Consider the following 17,500-nt stretch of genomic DNA (forward strand, 5'->3'; position numbering starts at 1 on the left):
AAAGCAACTGCATGAAGTTCACCAAAACTTTTTTTGGTGTTCTTTGTTACATCTTCCATAACAGTGATGACCAGTAGTGGGGACAGTGCACTGCTGTGCTGAACTCTACTCTCGGTCTGAAATAGTGAAGATCATCCCTGTCCAACTTGCACACAGCTAGTATAGTACTGTTATAGGATCTGAATTTTCCTTATCAGTCCTTCAAGTACATTATTCTTCTTCATGCACGCCCAGATCTGCTCCCTTGCAGCACTATTGTATGCCATTTTTACATCTAAGAACACAGTTAACAGGTTCTTGCATTTCTCCCAGTATTTTTCCATCTGTATGCAGGGACTGAAAGTTAGATCCACTGTTGATCTGTTCTTTCTGAATCCATACTGCTCCTCTTCCAGGTGCAGTTCTATGATCTCTCTCAATCTTTTCTAGAATTTTTAGCTCATGCAGCAGCAGAGTTATTCTTCTGTAATTAGTAGGCTTCCATCTACTGCCTTTCTTAAGCAGTCTGCTGGCATCCTTTTGTATTTCCACAATTTCCACACTGCAGTGGGTGTTCTCAGTGTAGCCATTGTAGGCCCTGGGCACCTACTGCCTTATGTCCACATTCATTTCATCTGCACATAGAGATTTTCTTTAGCTGTCTCTGTTCCATTCAGTTGTTGGTGAGAATGGTCCTTCAGGTCTTCTCTGATGCCATTTTCTTTTCTAACGAGAATTCCATTATCATCTTTGAGTGCCTTTATGACATTCAATGATTTACTTGTACCTCTGTTAATGCTAAACAGAAGTTTCTTATTGCCTCTGCTACCCTTTTTGAGTTTCTGGGTAATACCTGTCATATCTCGGTCTTCTCTTCAGCAACTGTTCTTTTAAATTCTAGTTTTTTGTTTCAGTGTATTTGTTCCAGATCTCTGATATTTTCTTCAGTTATAGCAACTTATGATTAAATTAACAAACTGTGAGTAATTGTCGTCAGTACTTAAGTTCGGGATTCTAATGTTGAGCACTGCCAGTATACACACTTTTATGCATGTGTAGTGGTAGTACTAAACTTCTGGATTCTGGAAAGTAAGTACTGACCATAATTATGTCTCATAATTTATTACTTGTCTCAACAGCAGTTCGTGAACAGTTGAAGGTGTTTTTCACTATGGTCAGTTTCCTTCAGTGTGTGTGTTGTGGTGGCGGAGAATCTGGTGCATCGCATGAGACACCTCAGGTGTCACTTGTTTTGCCCACAGGCTCTGCTTCTGAGGCATCTCCCAGTGTATCCGATGTGGTGGACCTGCCCTCACAGCAGGATGAGTGGCAGGTGGTAACACATTCACGTTACTCAAGGCGGAGGGCCAATATAGAGACTGGTCACCTGGTTTCACCCATTCACCATGTGAGTGGAGGTGGCCGCTTCTTCGACAGGGTCTGAGCAGGCACACAGTGGGAGGGGTTTACTAGTTATTGGGAGCTCCAATGTTAGGCATGTTATGGAGCCCCTTAGGTAGATAGCATTCATGGTGGGAAAGAAAGCCAGTGTGCACATGATATGCCTGCCGGGGGAACCTTGCCTGAGATGTGGAGGTAGCCTCACCTGTGGCTATCAAATATGCAGGGTGCAGTTGTCTGCATGTTGTGGCTCACGTTGGCACCAAAGATGCCTGTTGCACGGGTCCAGAGGTGATGCTCAGTGCGTACAGGCAACTGGTGCAGGTGGTCAGGACTGCTGGCCTCGTGGGCAGGGTGCAAGTGAAGTTTACAATTTGGAACATCATTCCCAGAGTTGATCAGGGTCCTTTGGTATGGAACCAAGTGGAGGGTCTCAACCAAAGGCTTGGCTACAGGATTCTAGACCTGCGTTATTGTGTGGGGATTTGCAGTGCTACCCTTAATAGGTCAGCGGTGCACTATACAAAAGAAGCAGCTACTCTCGTAGCAGAGTACTTGTGGAATGCACGTGATGGTTTTTTAGACTAGGCAGTAGCTTGAGGTGTTGTGATGAATGCTCATCAGTCAATATGCAACAAGGAAAGTCAAACAGTATTCAGAATAAAGAAACTTCAACTGTCACAATTTTATCAGTAAACTGTCAAAGTATTCATAATAAAGTTCCCAAATTTATTGCCCTCCAGGAAAGTTCTTGTGCTCAAATCATGCTTGGGACTGAGAGCTGGCAGAAACCCAAAGTGGAAAGCTCTGAGATATTTAACAATTAAGGAAATGTATATCTGAAAGGCAGATTAGCGCCCATAGGAGGAGGAGTGTTTATTGCAGTTGACAAAAATATTGTCTCTATTGAGGTTGAAGTTGAGTGTGATAGTGATGCCATCTAGTTGTGTATAACAGGTGTTGGTGAAACCAAGTTAATTGTAGGATGTTTTTAGTGGCCACCTGATTCTGCTGTGACTGTTCTAGAGTCATTCAAAGGAAGTCTACAGTCAATAGTATGTAGATACTGAGACCATGCAGTACTGGTTGGAGGTGACTTCAATCTGCTGAGTATAGACTAGGGTATGTATGGATTCATTGCGGGGGTACAGACAGACAGTCATGCAAAATACTTTGAACATGTTTTCTGAAAATTGTCTTGAGCAGCAAGCTTGGGAGCCCACACACACTATCTTAGACCTTGTAGCTACAAACAGAGTGGACCTTATCGACAGTGTTAGTACAGAAACTGGGATTAGCAATCATGATGATTTCATTCTAGAAACTGTGATAATGAAAGTTAATAAATCAGTCAAGAAGGCTAGGAGAGTGTTTCTGCTAGACAGAGCAGATAAGCAGTGAACTGACATCACTTAGTTCCAGTGAGGTGGATGTAGAGAAATTATGGACAAAGTTTAAGCAGATTGTAAAATGTGGTGTGGAGAGTTACATGCCTAGTAAGTGGATAAAGATGGAAAAGACCCACCATCATTTAATAACGAAATTCAGAGGATGCTGAGGAAGCAGAAGCTGTTGCACTCTCGGTTCAAAAGGGAAACATAAATGACAACAAGCAAAGGTTAGTAGAGATTCGTGCATCTGTGAAAAGATCTTTGCACAAACAACAACTACCACCATCACATTTTAGCTAAAGATCTGGCAGGGAACCTGAGAAATTTCTGCTTGTACGCAAAATAGCTAAGTGTGTCAAAGGCTTCCATTCAGTCCCTTGTTGCCCAGTTTGGTGTGGCAATTGAAGATAGCAAAACATAAGATGAAATTTTAAATTTCACGTTCAAGAAATAGTTCCTACAGGAGAATTGTAGAAACATACTGTCATTTGACCATTAGACTGACTCCCGTATGGTTGACATAGTAATAAACATACCTGGTGCATAGACACAACTGAAGAATTTGAAAGCAAATAAATCACCAGATCTGGATGGAATCCCAGTTCGATTTTACAAAGAGTACTCTAGAGCATTGGCCCCTTACCTAGCTTGCATTTATCATGACTTTCTTACCCAGTACAAAGTCACAAGTGACTGGAAAAAAGCACTGGTGATTCCAGTATATAAGAGGGGTAAAAGAACAAACCCACAAAATTACAGACCCATATCCCTGCTTCAGTTTGCTGCAGAACCCTTGAACATATTCTCAGTTCGAATATAATAAACTTTCTTGAGAGTGAGAAGCTTATGTGCATGGACCAGCATGATTTTAGAAAGCATCACTCATGCGAAACTCAGCTTGTCCTTTTCTCATATGATATAATGAGAAATATGGACGAAGGGCAACAGACAGATTCCATATTTCTAGATTTCTGGAAAGCATTTGACAAGGTGCCCCATTGCAGGCTGTTAATGAAGATACAAGCATATAGAATAAGTTCACAGATATGCGAGTGACTCAAAGACTTCTTAAATAATGGTACCCAGTATGCTGTCCTTGATGTGTGTGTGTTCATAAGAGGAGTGCCCCAGGGAAGTGTGATAGGACTGCTGCTGTTCTCTATATACATAAATGATTTGGCAGACAGGGAGAACAGCAATCAGCAGTTGTTTGCTGATGATGCCATGGTGTATGGTAAGGTGTCGAAGTTGAGTGACTGTAGGAAGATACAAGAGGTCTTAGACAAAATTTCCTGTTGGTGTGATGAATGGCAGCTAGCCCTGAATGTGGAAGAATGTAAGTTAATGCAAATGGGTAGGAAGAACAAACCTGTAATGTTTGGATATTGTATTACTAGTGTTCTGCTTGATATAGTCAAGTTGTTTAAATATCTGGGCATAACGTTGCAAAGCGATATGAGATGGCACAAGCATGTGATAACTGTAGTAGGGAAGGCAAATGGTTGACTTCAGTTTATTGGGAGAATTTTAGGAAAGAGTGGTTCACGTGTAAAGGAGACCGCATTTAGGACACTGGTGTGACCTGTTCTTGTGTACTACTCGAGTGTTTGGGATCTATACCAGGTTGGATTGAAGGAAGACGTTGAAGCAGTTCAGAGGCAGGTTGCTATCTTTATTACTGGTAGGTTCAGACAATATGTAAGTGTTGCAGAGATGTTTTGGGAACTTAAATGGGAATCCCTGGAGGGAAGGCAAAGCTCTTTTTGAGAAACACTATTGAGAAAATTTAGAGAACTGGCATTTGAAGCTGATTGCCGAACGATTCTACTGCCTCCAACACATTGTGTGTAAGGACCATGAAGATAAGATACGAGAAATTAGGGTTCATATGGATGCATACAGACAGTAGTTTTTCCCTCACTCAATTTGCGAGTGTAACAGGAAAGGAAATGACAAGTAGTGGTACAAGCTACCCTCCACCATGCACCATATGGTGGCTTTCAGAGTATCTATATACAGGGTGCGTCAAAAAAGTGTCATAGAAAATCTATTTCCCTTTCTACAACGTTAAATTTCTGGAAATGGAAAGCTTAAAGTTCAATTGGAAAAATAAATGTACTTTGCAAATGTGATTAATGTTCAAACTGGTGGCCTTCAGCATCAATACATTTCTGAGTATGAGTCACCACTGATTTCTGTGCACACTGCCTGAAACTCATTCCAAAATGTGTCCAGGTTACGTGGTTTACATTTGTAAACCTCATCTTTTACTGTGCCCCATAAGAAGAAATCTAGCGACGTGAGGTCTGGAGAGCATGCAAGAAACTCGATTGGTCCCCTGCTTCCTATCCACTGGTGTGGCACATTGTGATCCAGGTATGCTCGTACATCCCTATGATAGTGCGGTGGGGCGCCATCTTGTTGGAAATAAAACTCATCAGTACCGTATAATGCACAAATGGCAAGGTTAGGTATGTTTCTCCAGTAACATTACCTTCAAAGTGGAAAGGCCCAATGAGTCCCCTTGCAGACAAACCACACCACACATTTACACCAGGCGAATTCACAGCCTTTTCAACTGTAATGTGAGGATTATCTTCAGCCCCATATACACAATTGTGCCTATTGAAAGTTCCATTGAATTTGAATTGGGCTTCATCCGAGCAAATTATGCCACCCATAAATCCCGGTTCACGTCCCACCATCTCGTGAACCCATTCACAAAATTCTAACCTCCAATCTGGATCGTTGTCACTTAGCTGTTGCACCAGCCTTGGAATGTACACATGAAACTTGCTTTTCTTTAGAATGCATAGCACACTACTAGCACTTACATTACTCTCACGTGCCACTTGCCTTGAAGATTTTTGAGGCGAACAATGAAACAGTTACAAGACTGCAGGTGTGGAATCATCACTTGTAGCTGTGCGAGATCACCCTGATCGACCTTTATGCACATCACACACTGTTCCATGAATTTCGAATTTGTCTCACAGACATGTAATTGTTAACCTTGAAGGTGGTTCTGTATCATACTCACTTCTCCACTGTCTTCAAACTGCAGCTACATTCTCAAACTTCCAGTACCACTTAATTATCTGATTCCGCACTTCAAAGCTCAAATGCACGTCCGCCATGTTGCAGTTACTTCCTTGCCACTGCTGGCACCTGTTGAAGAAACATAACATTACTTTCTCACAGATATTTAACCTTGTAGAACGGGAAATAAATTGTCTATGACAGTTCAAAGTGTGTGTACATTTTTTTGACGCACCCTGTAGATGCAGATGTAGACTGACTTTTCCTTTCATACAACTGATAGATAGTAACATACTTGTCACATACAGCACTAGAATGTTTGAAAGATTGCATATGTCTACAGCTACATGATTACTCTGCAGTTTAAACTTACATGCCTGCAAAGGATGCAAGACAATTTGAAACTACTTCTCTTCCATTTTACTCTCTGACAGAATGTGGAAAAATGAACACTTTTTTGTGAACTCTGATTTAGCTTCTTTTATCATGATGGTCATTTCTCTCTATGTAAGTCAGAAGCAACAAAATATTTTGTTATTATTGGGTACCCGGAATGTGTCGCAGTAATTCTCAAACAAAGGAAGAGTTTGTATTTAAAATCTGTTTATTAGAGTGCTTTTGGAGAGAACAATTGTTTTTTAGTCTGATGCATACACAAATAAATAAGAAGGTTTTCCAATGTGTGAGCAGGCCACATGCAGTTGTCCATATGAGAAGCACAGATTTGCTAAATTTAGTACACACACTTGTATGAGTTCTCCCTGTGCTTTGTTGATGGCCACTGAAAATGCGAGTCGCACCAGAGACTGCAAATATTTGAATTTGAATGGCATATCTGTCAAAATTGTTGGAATGTGTGGCAATATTCTCATGCAAAATTTCCATTCAAACTGTAGCTTTGATGATACTGTTCATCGTTTCCACTGAAATAGTGGTACTGCTGCAGACTTGCAGTATATTTGTGCTTTGGAGAAGAATGATAGACATGCCAATTTTCAATGTTGAAACATGCAGTGGCCTACCTGACATATCAAATGAATTCAAGAATTCAGTTGGATAATTTTATTGACACCTTCATTTAGATTCATTACAGTATTGATCGACTGATAAGTTGTTGCTCTGTCTCCTATTTTGTTTTGAATGCTGAAACTGATGGCACTGACATCATTGTTTTTGGCTGCTAATATAGCACATGCAATGAGCCATTGACAGCTTTTATAATTCTGTGCAATATTTAGGAAAACTTTGTGAATCAATTCATCTATGGTTGCTGTGATTGTATAGAAGTTGGCAGTGTGCTACAGTTTGTAGGTTCAACAATTACCATTTTCCCATTCTCAGTATCCAACAATTGTATAGCGAAACATTTGGCGGATGCTTTGTGTTGTAGTTAAACATGCATATTGATCAACAAAGTGAGCATCTGTACATGTCGCCATTATACTGAGTAGTTGAGACATGCGCTAAGTTCATCAGTGGCTACTGAGCGTAGTATAATTTGTAGAGTTTGTTGAAAATCACAAAACAGTACAGTGAGTGAAGAGCTGTTCCTTTCCTCTCAAATCTTTGACTGTATGATGAACCACTTCTGATGCTTTTTGTGTGCCTTAGTAAATTTGTCTCATATTATTAGTTGACATGACTGGAGCACTTTACCCATTCCTGAATTTTTGTTGATATTTCAAGTTGGTATCTGAGTGATTTGTATTACCAGTGGCAGTTTCAGTGGTGAATGTGCTGTTTGGCCACCATCCAAAAGAGTTGGCACAGTTCCAGATGATGCAATTGCCAGTGCAATATTTTGTAATGATTGTATGGTTACCAAAATAAGTAAGGTGAGAAAACTTTTTCCCATGCCTCCGGGTGCATCTAAGAAACAAAATCCACTGCTTTTGCTTGTAATTACATGCAGAATTGTTATACAGTATGTGTTGTTCTGGAACCAATTTCAAAAGATTCACTTGAATGAATATACCCAATTCATTGACATCAAAATGTCTTTTTCATTGCAAATCATGATCAAAGATGTCATTTGCAGATCAATATGGATTTAGCCATTCCCAACCAACCAGTGCCTGTTTGAAATTGCCAAATGTATGTTGTCAGTTTAAAATCAGTGTCTCATTATACGTGTCTGGCGTGAAATGAATGTTTCAATTTTGATTTTTAGTAGTCAAGTGATTCAGGGTATCTTCACTCATGTAGTCTTCGTATTTTTCTCAAAGATCTTTTGGATTGTATGGGAAGCACATTATCAGTATGATTGCAAATAACATCAACATTTGCTGTGGTTGACCAGTATTCAATGCATCAGTGAGTGTAATGTCCCAGTGTGCATAATTATGGAGATTTAATTCTTGGCCAGCTTCATGGTAGGTGGCACATACTTGACCAGTCACTGTTCTCAGTTCTTGGTAGGATGTTGGTCCACATATGTTGTTAAGAATAACTGTAAGTAAAAGTATTCTGCATTGTTTGGGTGAGTCAAGTACAGACAGCCCAAGGTATTGGTTGAATATAAATTGGGATATCCTGCAACTACTTTTCATTGTTTACAACATCGATATTTGTTAGCTGATGCAGTCCACGTGCAGTATGTTGGCACTTTAGAGTAAAATAGCACCTTATCATGCATATCACCACACAGTGATAAACATGCAGTTAATGTTGTTGGTGTCAGTGTCAGTGCTCTTGTATATACATTTTCAGTCGTCAAGTACAGGTGCTATCCATTTTCAAGTTGCACTGCCAAATGAAAAACTGCTGGATTTCATTCACGGATCAAAAGTGATAAAATGCACCATACTGCTTCATCCTACTAATATAGGGTCCTAGTTGATATTGACGGATTTCATTTATAGATGTTGTCACATTCCCAACCACAAAAACTGCCATATCACTTCCTGTGTTGACGTATTTGCAAATGTACTTGAACGATTTCATGAAATTGCAGCATTCAAAATTGGTGTGTGCTTTGTACATTTCCAATAGTAACATTGAATATGGTGCAACCTAACAATTATCAACTTGAATATCATTGTTTTAAAGTGATGGATTTACTGCCATCTCCAGTTGAACATCAACAATATAGCATATATCCATCATTGCCATTGATAGTCTCAGCAAGTATCGTTTCATGCATTTCCCTTCAGATATGCATGGTGAATTGTTGTTGAGAAAACCATATGGACCATAAATCATGTTAGGTGACAGCTTCAAATAAGTATGAATAGTACTGACATCAGGTATTTCTCCTTAGATGACTTGATCAATTTGATATGGTGTGACTTTTTTGTTCAAAGAAATCAAAATGTCCGCATGTGGCAATCTTCTCTCTTGCCATTCAATAGGATACATCCATCTGTGTGTTTATCTATAAACATGATGCTTAACAGTGAAACCCATCAAACATTTCAATTCTTTTTAAGACCAGCACTAAAATATGACAGTCCGATGATGATTGTTTAGTTAACAAATGTTCTTTTATTTCATCCCATTTAGGATTGTATGTGAATGTATAAAAAATCTAAGTGGCTATATGCACAAATGTATTTCATTGCATCATGTGGATATTCATGCATATCCCACTGACTCCCTGTCAACGTGGCCGATATTGTGACCATTTTCTCCTAATTCACTCATATTCACATTACTGCCATTAACAACTGCATCACATATGTGAATGTACTCTTCAGAACACAACTTCATCTGATTTAATTACATGTAGAAGAGTCATTTGTTTTTCATTTTCACATACATATTGATGATTTATTGATGGAACAATTGTCAAAATTTTCATGATAGGATTACCAGCATTTTCAGAAATTATCAATCAATGTATAGTAATTCATGACACTGACTTTATTATTTGTTTCCTCATTTGTTTATGAATTTCTCAATTTGTTGTTACTGAGATTCATCTTTTCCGTGCCAAAATAAAATCTGATATTGAAATCCATCATATGTGTGGTGAGCTTCTGAGACTCGCTGAACATCATGATTGATGCAATGAAGAACTGTATTACATAAGTTAAATTCTTTATGAACTATAACGATCAAACTTCATCAGTTGTCAGTGCATTTTATTGTCTTTTGTGTTGGTCACCAAGTGTTTTGTCTACTCAAACTACAACTTTGTACTCATATCCTGGCCTTTATTAAAAGACAGTTCTGAACAATAGAATTAATTTGTTGTGATGACTGAATAAAGTTTGTAATTCAGTGACAATTTCTCATTGAGTGCCCATATTGACTCAACAATGTTGATCATCTTGTTCATCAGTGTTTCCCATGGAATAAATTTGAAAAATTCCATGATGTTTATTGGCAGTGACAGTAATGATCCTGCGTGGTGATAAATTTGCCTATGAACTTTGAATGTTAGCATGTAATTCTCAAACACAATATTTGTTGCACCAAATGATGTCATTTGAAACCAAATTGTATATGTTTGCCAAGAAATGTTTAGATTGGCTAGTCACACCTAATACCAGTGTTGATAATGATGTTAATGGTGAATGTAATTCTGGCAGTGTCACATTCCTGGTGTTTCATTCTTAAATTTTTGGGTGCATAATTTAACAATTTCTTCGGTAACCACAATTGGATGAAGACTATTCATAATTAGCATTTTAATGGAATGCACTAAGATAGAAGACAGCATGCAGTGTTTGTCTGGATCAAGCAGTATTAATCTTGCATCACTTTGCTCAGTTGTTTCAGACAAACAGGCATGAGCATGGAATACTTGTGCCATTTTCAGTCTTGCTTCCCATTGCTTGCCTTTAAATCATTTGTGCTACAGACTGTATATCTTGATCAAACTTTTGTTGTTTGGGTGGCGTAATTTACTTGCCAATGAAAGTAAAGATTTTTGACAACTATTACAAATTTGCTTGGAAAAACAAAAGAGAATGACTGTGATCCATATCTAATGTCAACAGGCAACTGGAGTTTCTCAGTAAACACCACTGTTCATACCACATGTGAACTGAAAAGTCACTGCTTGTATTTCATTCAGTTGGTTGTGCAAATTCAGAAACCTTCACAGTTGTGCACACAACAACTCATACCAATTTCATTGCCCTCAGGTGAATGATATAGGAATACACATGGGACAAACAAAGAAATATGCATTTTATGCATATAAATTATTATATGTATTTGGAGGAGAAAAGTTGCATTTCAGTTCTTCCAATTGTAATAGATGTAGTAGTTCTAAATAATAATTCCCTAAAGTGCAGTTAGTTGTGCATGATAAAAAATATTTCATGTAGTGAAAATGCACACAAATTGATTGGACATAATTTTATTGCACATTTTTCTTACCTGAAACCACTTTCCAAAGAATTGAAAGCTAAAGGTATCAGAAAATCTTCTGAAACTCCGATAACTCAGCTGCATTAAAAACAACTGAAACATGCTTACAGATTCGTAAGTAGTACAAACTTGTAAAAGGTAAAGCTGTAATTAACCAGAAGGTTGGCTCGAACACCACTGTGCTGTACTAGCATGGTTTTATTGGAGATGGCATGCTGTTGCCTCGCTCCAACTGTAGAACTGACTTACACGGCCAGTTGTAACCTGCCCAGATAACTACATATGAGTGTGACTTCCAGGTTGTGGGGAGGTGCACCAGCCACAGATTTAATGTACTTGGCAGATAAACAATGAGGGTCAGTGTGCTGGCCAGCCTAGGTGTTGTTTTTAGGCAATTTCCCATGACCGTCTAGGTGAATACCAGGCTGGTACCCCCTCCCACTTCAGCTATGTGATTTTCAAACATTCAAAACATATTTGCACACTTTCACAAGGGATTGCGCTAGACACGGATGGAAAGGGTACCAAAATTCAGTCCTGGCAAGGAAGGGGTGGTGACAGGAAAGGTATTTGGCTCCCTCTACAGCTAACATTCCCAAATCCAAAAAATTAACGTGTCGATCCCATGAAGATATAGGATAAAGGCCGTGAGAAACAAGACAACCCAGCCAGTTGTAAGGGGACCTTCAAGTTAATGTAGATTCTTAACCATGATGTAGCTCAGCATTTTTTACATCAACAAACTTTGCCAAAGATCAAAGAAGTAATAAATGATAGATAAAAATGCTGGGAATAACCAGGGATCAAACTTGAGACCTTGGGATCCATAGTCTGGCACTGAAGCACTTAGCCAAACAGTCACTTCATGAAACTCTTTAAACATGATAGTGCTTGATGCAAGGAAGTTCCAAAATACAGAAATTACAAAATAAAGGCAAAGGAAGTGCACTGTTCTTATCCACGAGGACATAACCAGATTGCAAAGTAGACAAACATGAAGGAAAGAAATACGTTTCTTAATATATATTCCAAAAACGCTGCAGAATAGATTGCAAAGTAAACAAACATGAAGGAAAGAAATGCGTTTATGAATATATGTTCCAAAAACACTGCAGACTATTAGTGTGTCCATAGTAGCACTAGAATGCAACAACTCTCTCCAAAGTACATAGCATAAAAGCACAGAACTATATTCAAAACCCAATGCTATTGCTGCCTGGTCTGATCAGGAGATCAGTAGTAAGGTGAACAAAGAAAGAGTAAAAACACTGTAGACCTTTACAAGGTAGCAGTGTGTTTGCTAATATAAGGCTAATATAAGCATTATAAATGGGTCATTGATGCCTGGTGACATCCTTGAGAAGGAAGATCATGGTCCTTCCACAATGGTGCATAGACTTACCTTAATTTTAAGAATATAATCTGTTTTTCTTTTTTATGTCACTCATTATGGACTTTTCTTTAATTTGCAGGTCTACAGGTTGTGCTAAACTCAATTCTTCGTGCCATGGTGCCTTTATTACATATTGCTCTCCTGGTATTGTTTGTTATTATAATCTATGCAATAATAGGCCTGGAACTATTCTCAGGAAAGATGCATAACACGTGTTATGATAATACAACAGGTAGGTAATGCTACAAAATGTATGTTAACCATAAAACTGATACATGCAACAATGCAAATATACTGAAGAATAAATTTCCTTGAGACTGAGAACCGTATGTCCACAAATCAGCACGGTTTTAAAAAGCATCACTTGTCCAGAACTCAGTTTTCCCCTTTCTCACATGATATGCTGCAAGCTATGGATGAAGGGTACAGGCAGATCCCATATTTACAGAACAGCAATTGACACGGTGCCCCACTGCAGACTGTTAACAAAGGTATGAGCATACGGTATATGTTCCAGGATACGTAAGCGGCTTAAAGGTATCTTAAGTAATAGAACCCAGAGTGTTGTCTTCAATGGCTAGTCTTCATCAGAGACAAGGGTATCATAAGGAGTGCCCCTGGGAAGTGTGATAGGACTACTATTATTTTTTATATACGTAAATGATCTGGCAGGTAGGGTGGGCAGCAATGTGTGGTTGTTTGCTGATGATGCTGTGGTGTGTGGGAAAGTGTTTGAAGTTGAACAACTGTAGAAGGATGCAAGATAATGAGTTAGACAAAATTTCTAATTGGTGTGATGAATAGCAGTTAGCTTTAAATATACAAAAATGTAACTTAATGTGGATGAGTGTGTGAAACAAACTCATAATTTGTGGATACAGCATTAGTGGCGTCCTGCTTGACACAGTCAAGTTGTTTAAATATCTGGGTGTTACATTTGAAAGTGACTCAATATGGGATGAGCATGTGACTATTGTGAAAGGGAAGGTGAATAGTCATCTTTGATTTAGTGGTAGAATCGTAGAAAAATGTGATTCATCTGTAAAGGAGACCACATGTAGGATGCTAGTGTGATCTATTCTTGTGTGCTGCTCGTGTGTTTGGGATCCATACCAGGTCGGATTAAAGGAAGACAATGAAGAAATTCAGAGGCAGGCTGCTAGATTTGTTACCGGTAGGTTCAAATAACATCCAAGTGTTATGGAGGTGCTTTGGAAACTCAAATGGGAATCTATGGAGGGAAGGTGATTTTCTTTTCAAGAAACACTTGTAACACTTACGGTTCTGGTCTCATAGGTCACTACCATTGCCTTTGGCTTGGTTAAAATATCTTTTTTAAGCTATAAGTTGAGTGTACAAATATGTAGTTAGAACTTCAAAACATTTTCAGCTTTAACAGACATACCCCTTTGCAGACACATATTCTGGAATTGCTAGTGTTATACCTTGAATACGCATACGAAGCTTCAATTTAACGTAATTATTACAGAAAAAAATGGTGAAGGAATTCTGCTATTCAGATATGTAAGCAAACATGTTATCTTTCTGTTTATATTGCTTTGACAGCTAGGTTACATCTAAACAAACACACAAAATGTAAGATCAAAACAAAATTTTGCATACAGACACATGTCCAACATGAAATTCAGTGGACTCTAATTCTTGCATTCATTTTCTGATGTACCAGAAGGAGAATCTGCAATAACAACACAATCTGTGAAAATAACACTATAAGCATATGCAGCAACCCATGTTCAAAAAAGCTTAAAGTTACTACAATTTTCAGATGATATGTAATCTGAATCACCATCACAAACTTCATTTTCATCATCTACAGACTCATCAAGGGCTTCGTAAATCATTTATCATTTTCTCCAAACATTTCTCTTCTTCACTGCATGTTTTGAGCACAAAATCAATGTAGAAGCAAAAAAAAAAAAAAAAAAAAAAAAAAAAAATGCACAAAACAGAGTACTTGAATGTCACCTAAAGCCTACCACACAAGAGACAATAATTGTTCAAGTCATACAGCTACTCGTCTATGAAGCCTCCCGATCTCACAGATAATTCTGGGAGCCATAAAAATATGTTTGACACCATGGAAAATCATCGTAATTGATATGATGTAATATTACGTCCACCGCACAATTTGATTTCCTGTAAGCGCCGTAATACTATGTCGACCGCACGCTAAGTGTTAAGAAAATTTAGAGAACCAGCATTTGAAGCTTGTTGCAGAAAGATTCTACTGCTGCCAAAATACATTTCGCATAAGGACCACAAAGACAAGGTTAGAGAAATTAGGGCTTGTACAGAAGCATTTAGACAGTAATTTTCCCTTCACTCTGTTTGTAAATGGAACAGAAAAGGAAATGATTAGGAGTGGTACAAGGTACCCTCCATCACTGCCCATATGGTGTCTTGCAGAGTGTGAATGTGGATTTGGATGTAGATGTAGATGTAGAAGAGCAGTTTGTACAGTTATTTGAACTTCATCAACAACAAGGAAGTACAGAGTTTCTGATCCTTGGTGATATCTGTAGAAAAATTACAGCCGGTCTTGGATCAGACATGAGTGGAGGCAATATATAAATCAGAATGTTCAAGCTGTCTGAGGGTTCACATTGATAAGAACTGTAATTTTTACAGCTCATCTTGGACACTTTTGTCAAAAAAATTCTCCAGAGTATCTGATTATGCCTGCAGGAGTGCAAAGAATGCTGTTTTCCTTGTGTTAGATGTGTCATTATCAGGTATAATGGTAGCCTTCAGTGATGGATAGAATTAGTTTGAGCCAAGTAATTGCACACATAAAGAAATCTATGAATGATTAGAGGACACATTATTTATGAATCTGCATACTATATTTCTCCTTTGTTAGACAGACATAGCTGACTGCCAAAATAATGCTAACAAAATTATTCTTCTTGGGAAATAAGTTGAGTATCATCTTCATTTTGGAGTGACATTTTTACAAGCTTCTCCTCTGGCAAAGTGTGTGGGTCCTGTTGGATGCTGCTGTTCATCCGATTCAAGTCTAATCAAAGAACACTCCTGGCAAAGTTTTTGCGATATATCATCCCAAGCAAGCTGAGATAGAAGCTACTGTCTCTCTTCATTAGATTTTCGTGTCTTTTCCATTATTTCCTTGATTATAGAATCCTAGAAATGCCTAGTGCAATAGAGCATCTTTGTTTCTTTGAAGTTCAATGCGTTATCTTCGATGATCCTATGCTCCAGTACTGCTGACTTGTTTTTGTAGCCAACTTGGACATGCTTATCATGCTCTACACATTTCTGTGAGATGCAGTATTGCATTTGGCTGATGTATTGGTAATCTAACTCACACATGATGCTGTCTGTGTCAGTTGTCCTTTGTTGTAATGGATTTCTTGAGGTGCCTAGCATTTCCCTAATTTTGCATGCAGACAGAAAACTTTTGTTCATATTATGCTTTTCCAGGACCCAGCCAGTCTCACTGGTGTGGAGTCCAGCATGTGGTTGGAATGTCAGGCCCTAGCTGTTATCTTCTGTCTTTTCCTTTTCCTTGTGGTAATCTGTCCTTAGAGAACATTTTATGTGTGGCCCTGAGTCGCCACTCCTTCGGAATGTTTCACGTAGCTGTGCACTAGTGTTAGTGTGAACATATGAGTCTTTGTGTGTCTTCTTGGAGTATACCATGTGCCTGAGTGTAGTATACAGTTTCTTCTGTATTACGGTGTTCAAGAAAAGTAGAAAATTACTATTCTCTACTTCCATGGTGAACTCATGCTTTTGTGTATGCTGTTTTCTTTCACGTGACTACACCGCAGAAGTTCTATCCATGTATTATGGAAGGACTTCGGCTTGAATGAAGAAGTTTCAAGTGCTGTTTCCTTGCAGTGCTTCACGTATGAGTTGGCAGTGAGTGGAGCCAGTGAAGAGCCTATTCTTACCCTCTCTTCGGATTCATGTAACTTATCCCCCCATTGAAAATAAGTGGTAGTGAGTGTGTTTTGCGGCAGTTGTAGTGTGTCCATGTCACAGTGCTTCTCTATCACTTGTAGGGAGTCTTGGTTTGGCACCCATGTGAAGAGTGATGTGATGTCAAAGTTGAGCAACAGATCACCAATGTCCAGGTACATGTCTCAGAGCATTGACACAAACGGTCTTGAATTCTTGATGTGGAGACATTGTCCTGCCAATGGCTGCAGCAGTTGTGGTAAATGTTTTGCCAAACTGTAATTTAGAGAATTTGTCATAGCCGCTATTGATTGTAGAGGGATTCCCTCTTTTTTATTTTTGGAAGACCACAGAGACAAGATTGTGCTGGTAGTCTGGGATACAGTGCATTACCAATCGTGTCATATAACCCCAAATATTCTCAAGTACTGGGTGTGTGTTTTACTAAAACCATGCCAAGAAGTTGTAAAACTTCATTTGTTGTTGAAATAATACAAAAGAAACACCATGTAGTATTATCAGCTATGTAAGAAAAGGTAGATTGCTATTTACCGTAAATAAGACACATTAAGTTGCAGAAAGGCACAACTAAAAGAGAGAGAGAGAGAGAGAGAGAGAGAGAGAGAGAGCGGGATGTGTGTGTGTGTGTGTGGGGGGGGGGGGGGGCAGTAGCAGCTTCAAACTTTGTGTAGTCTATTCCCTATAGAGGTGAACTATGTGTAAATTAAGGCTTTCTTAGCAAACTACACTGGTGAATGATTTTCAGGAAATAAGCTAAGTGATGACTTTGTTTTGGAGTAACATTTCAACAAGTTTCTTTCTTGTTATCTTGTGGCAGAATGTTTGGATTCTATCAGATTCTGCTATTACCAATATGCTTGGCTCTGTAAGATTCCTTAGGACTAATGAGAATTGACATGTACAGCATCACATTAGTGTTTGGCCACCAATACATCAACCATACAAAGTGCTGCATCACACAGAGATGTCTGTAACATATGAAGTAAGTCAACCTGTGCCACAGCAAGTTGGTAAT

The 17,500-nt window shown here is 38.7% G+C and overlaps 1 protein-coding gene across 1 annotated transcript in view; it reads left to right on the forward strand.

Moving 5' to 3' along the window:
- LOC126248026 (muscle calcium channel subunit alpha-1) overlaps positions 1-17,500 on the forward strand; it is a 922,345-nt gene that overhangs the window by 405,787 nt on the left and 499,058 nt on the right. Inside the window, exon 6 of the mRNA XM_049948623.1 lies at positions 12,602-12,754. Coding sequence (XP_049804580.1) covers positions 12,602-12,754 — 153 coding nt within the window. The remainder of the gene's footprint in view (positions 1-12,601; positions 12,755-17,500) is intronic.

Source organism: Schistocerca nitens, chromosome 3, assembly GCF_023898315.1.
Source record: "Schistocerca nitens isolate TAMUIC-IGC-003100 chromosome 3, iqSchNite1.1, whole genome shotgun sequence".
Lineage (NCBI taxonomy): Eukaryota > Metazoa > Arthropoda > Insecta > Orthoptera > Acrididae > Schistocerca > Schistocerca nitens.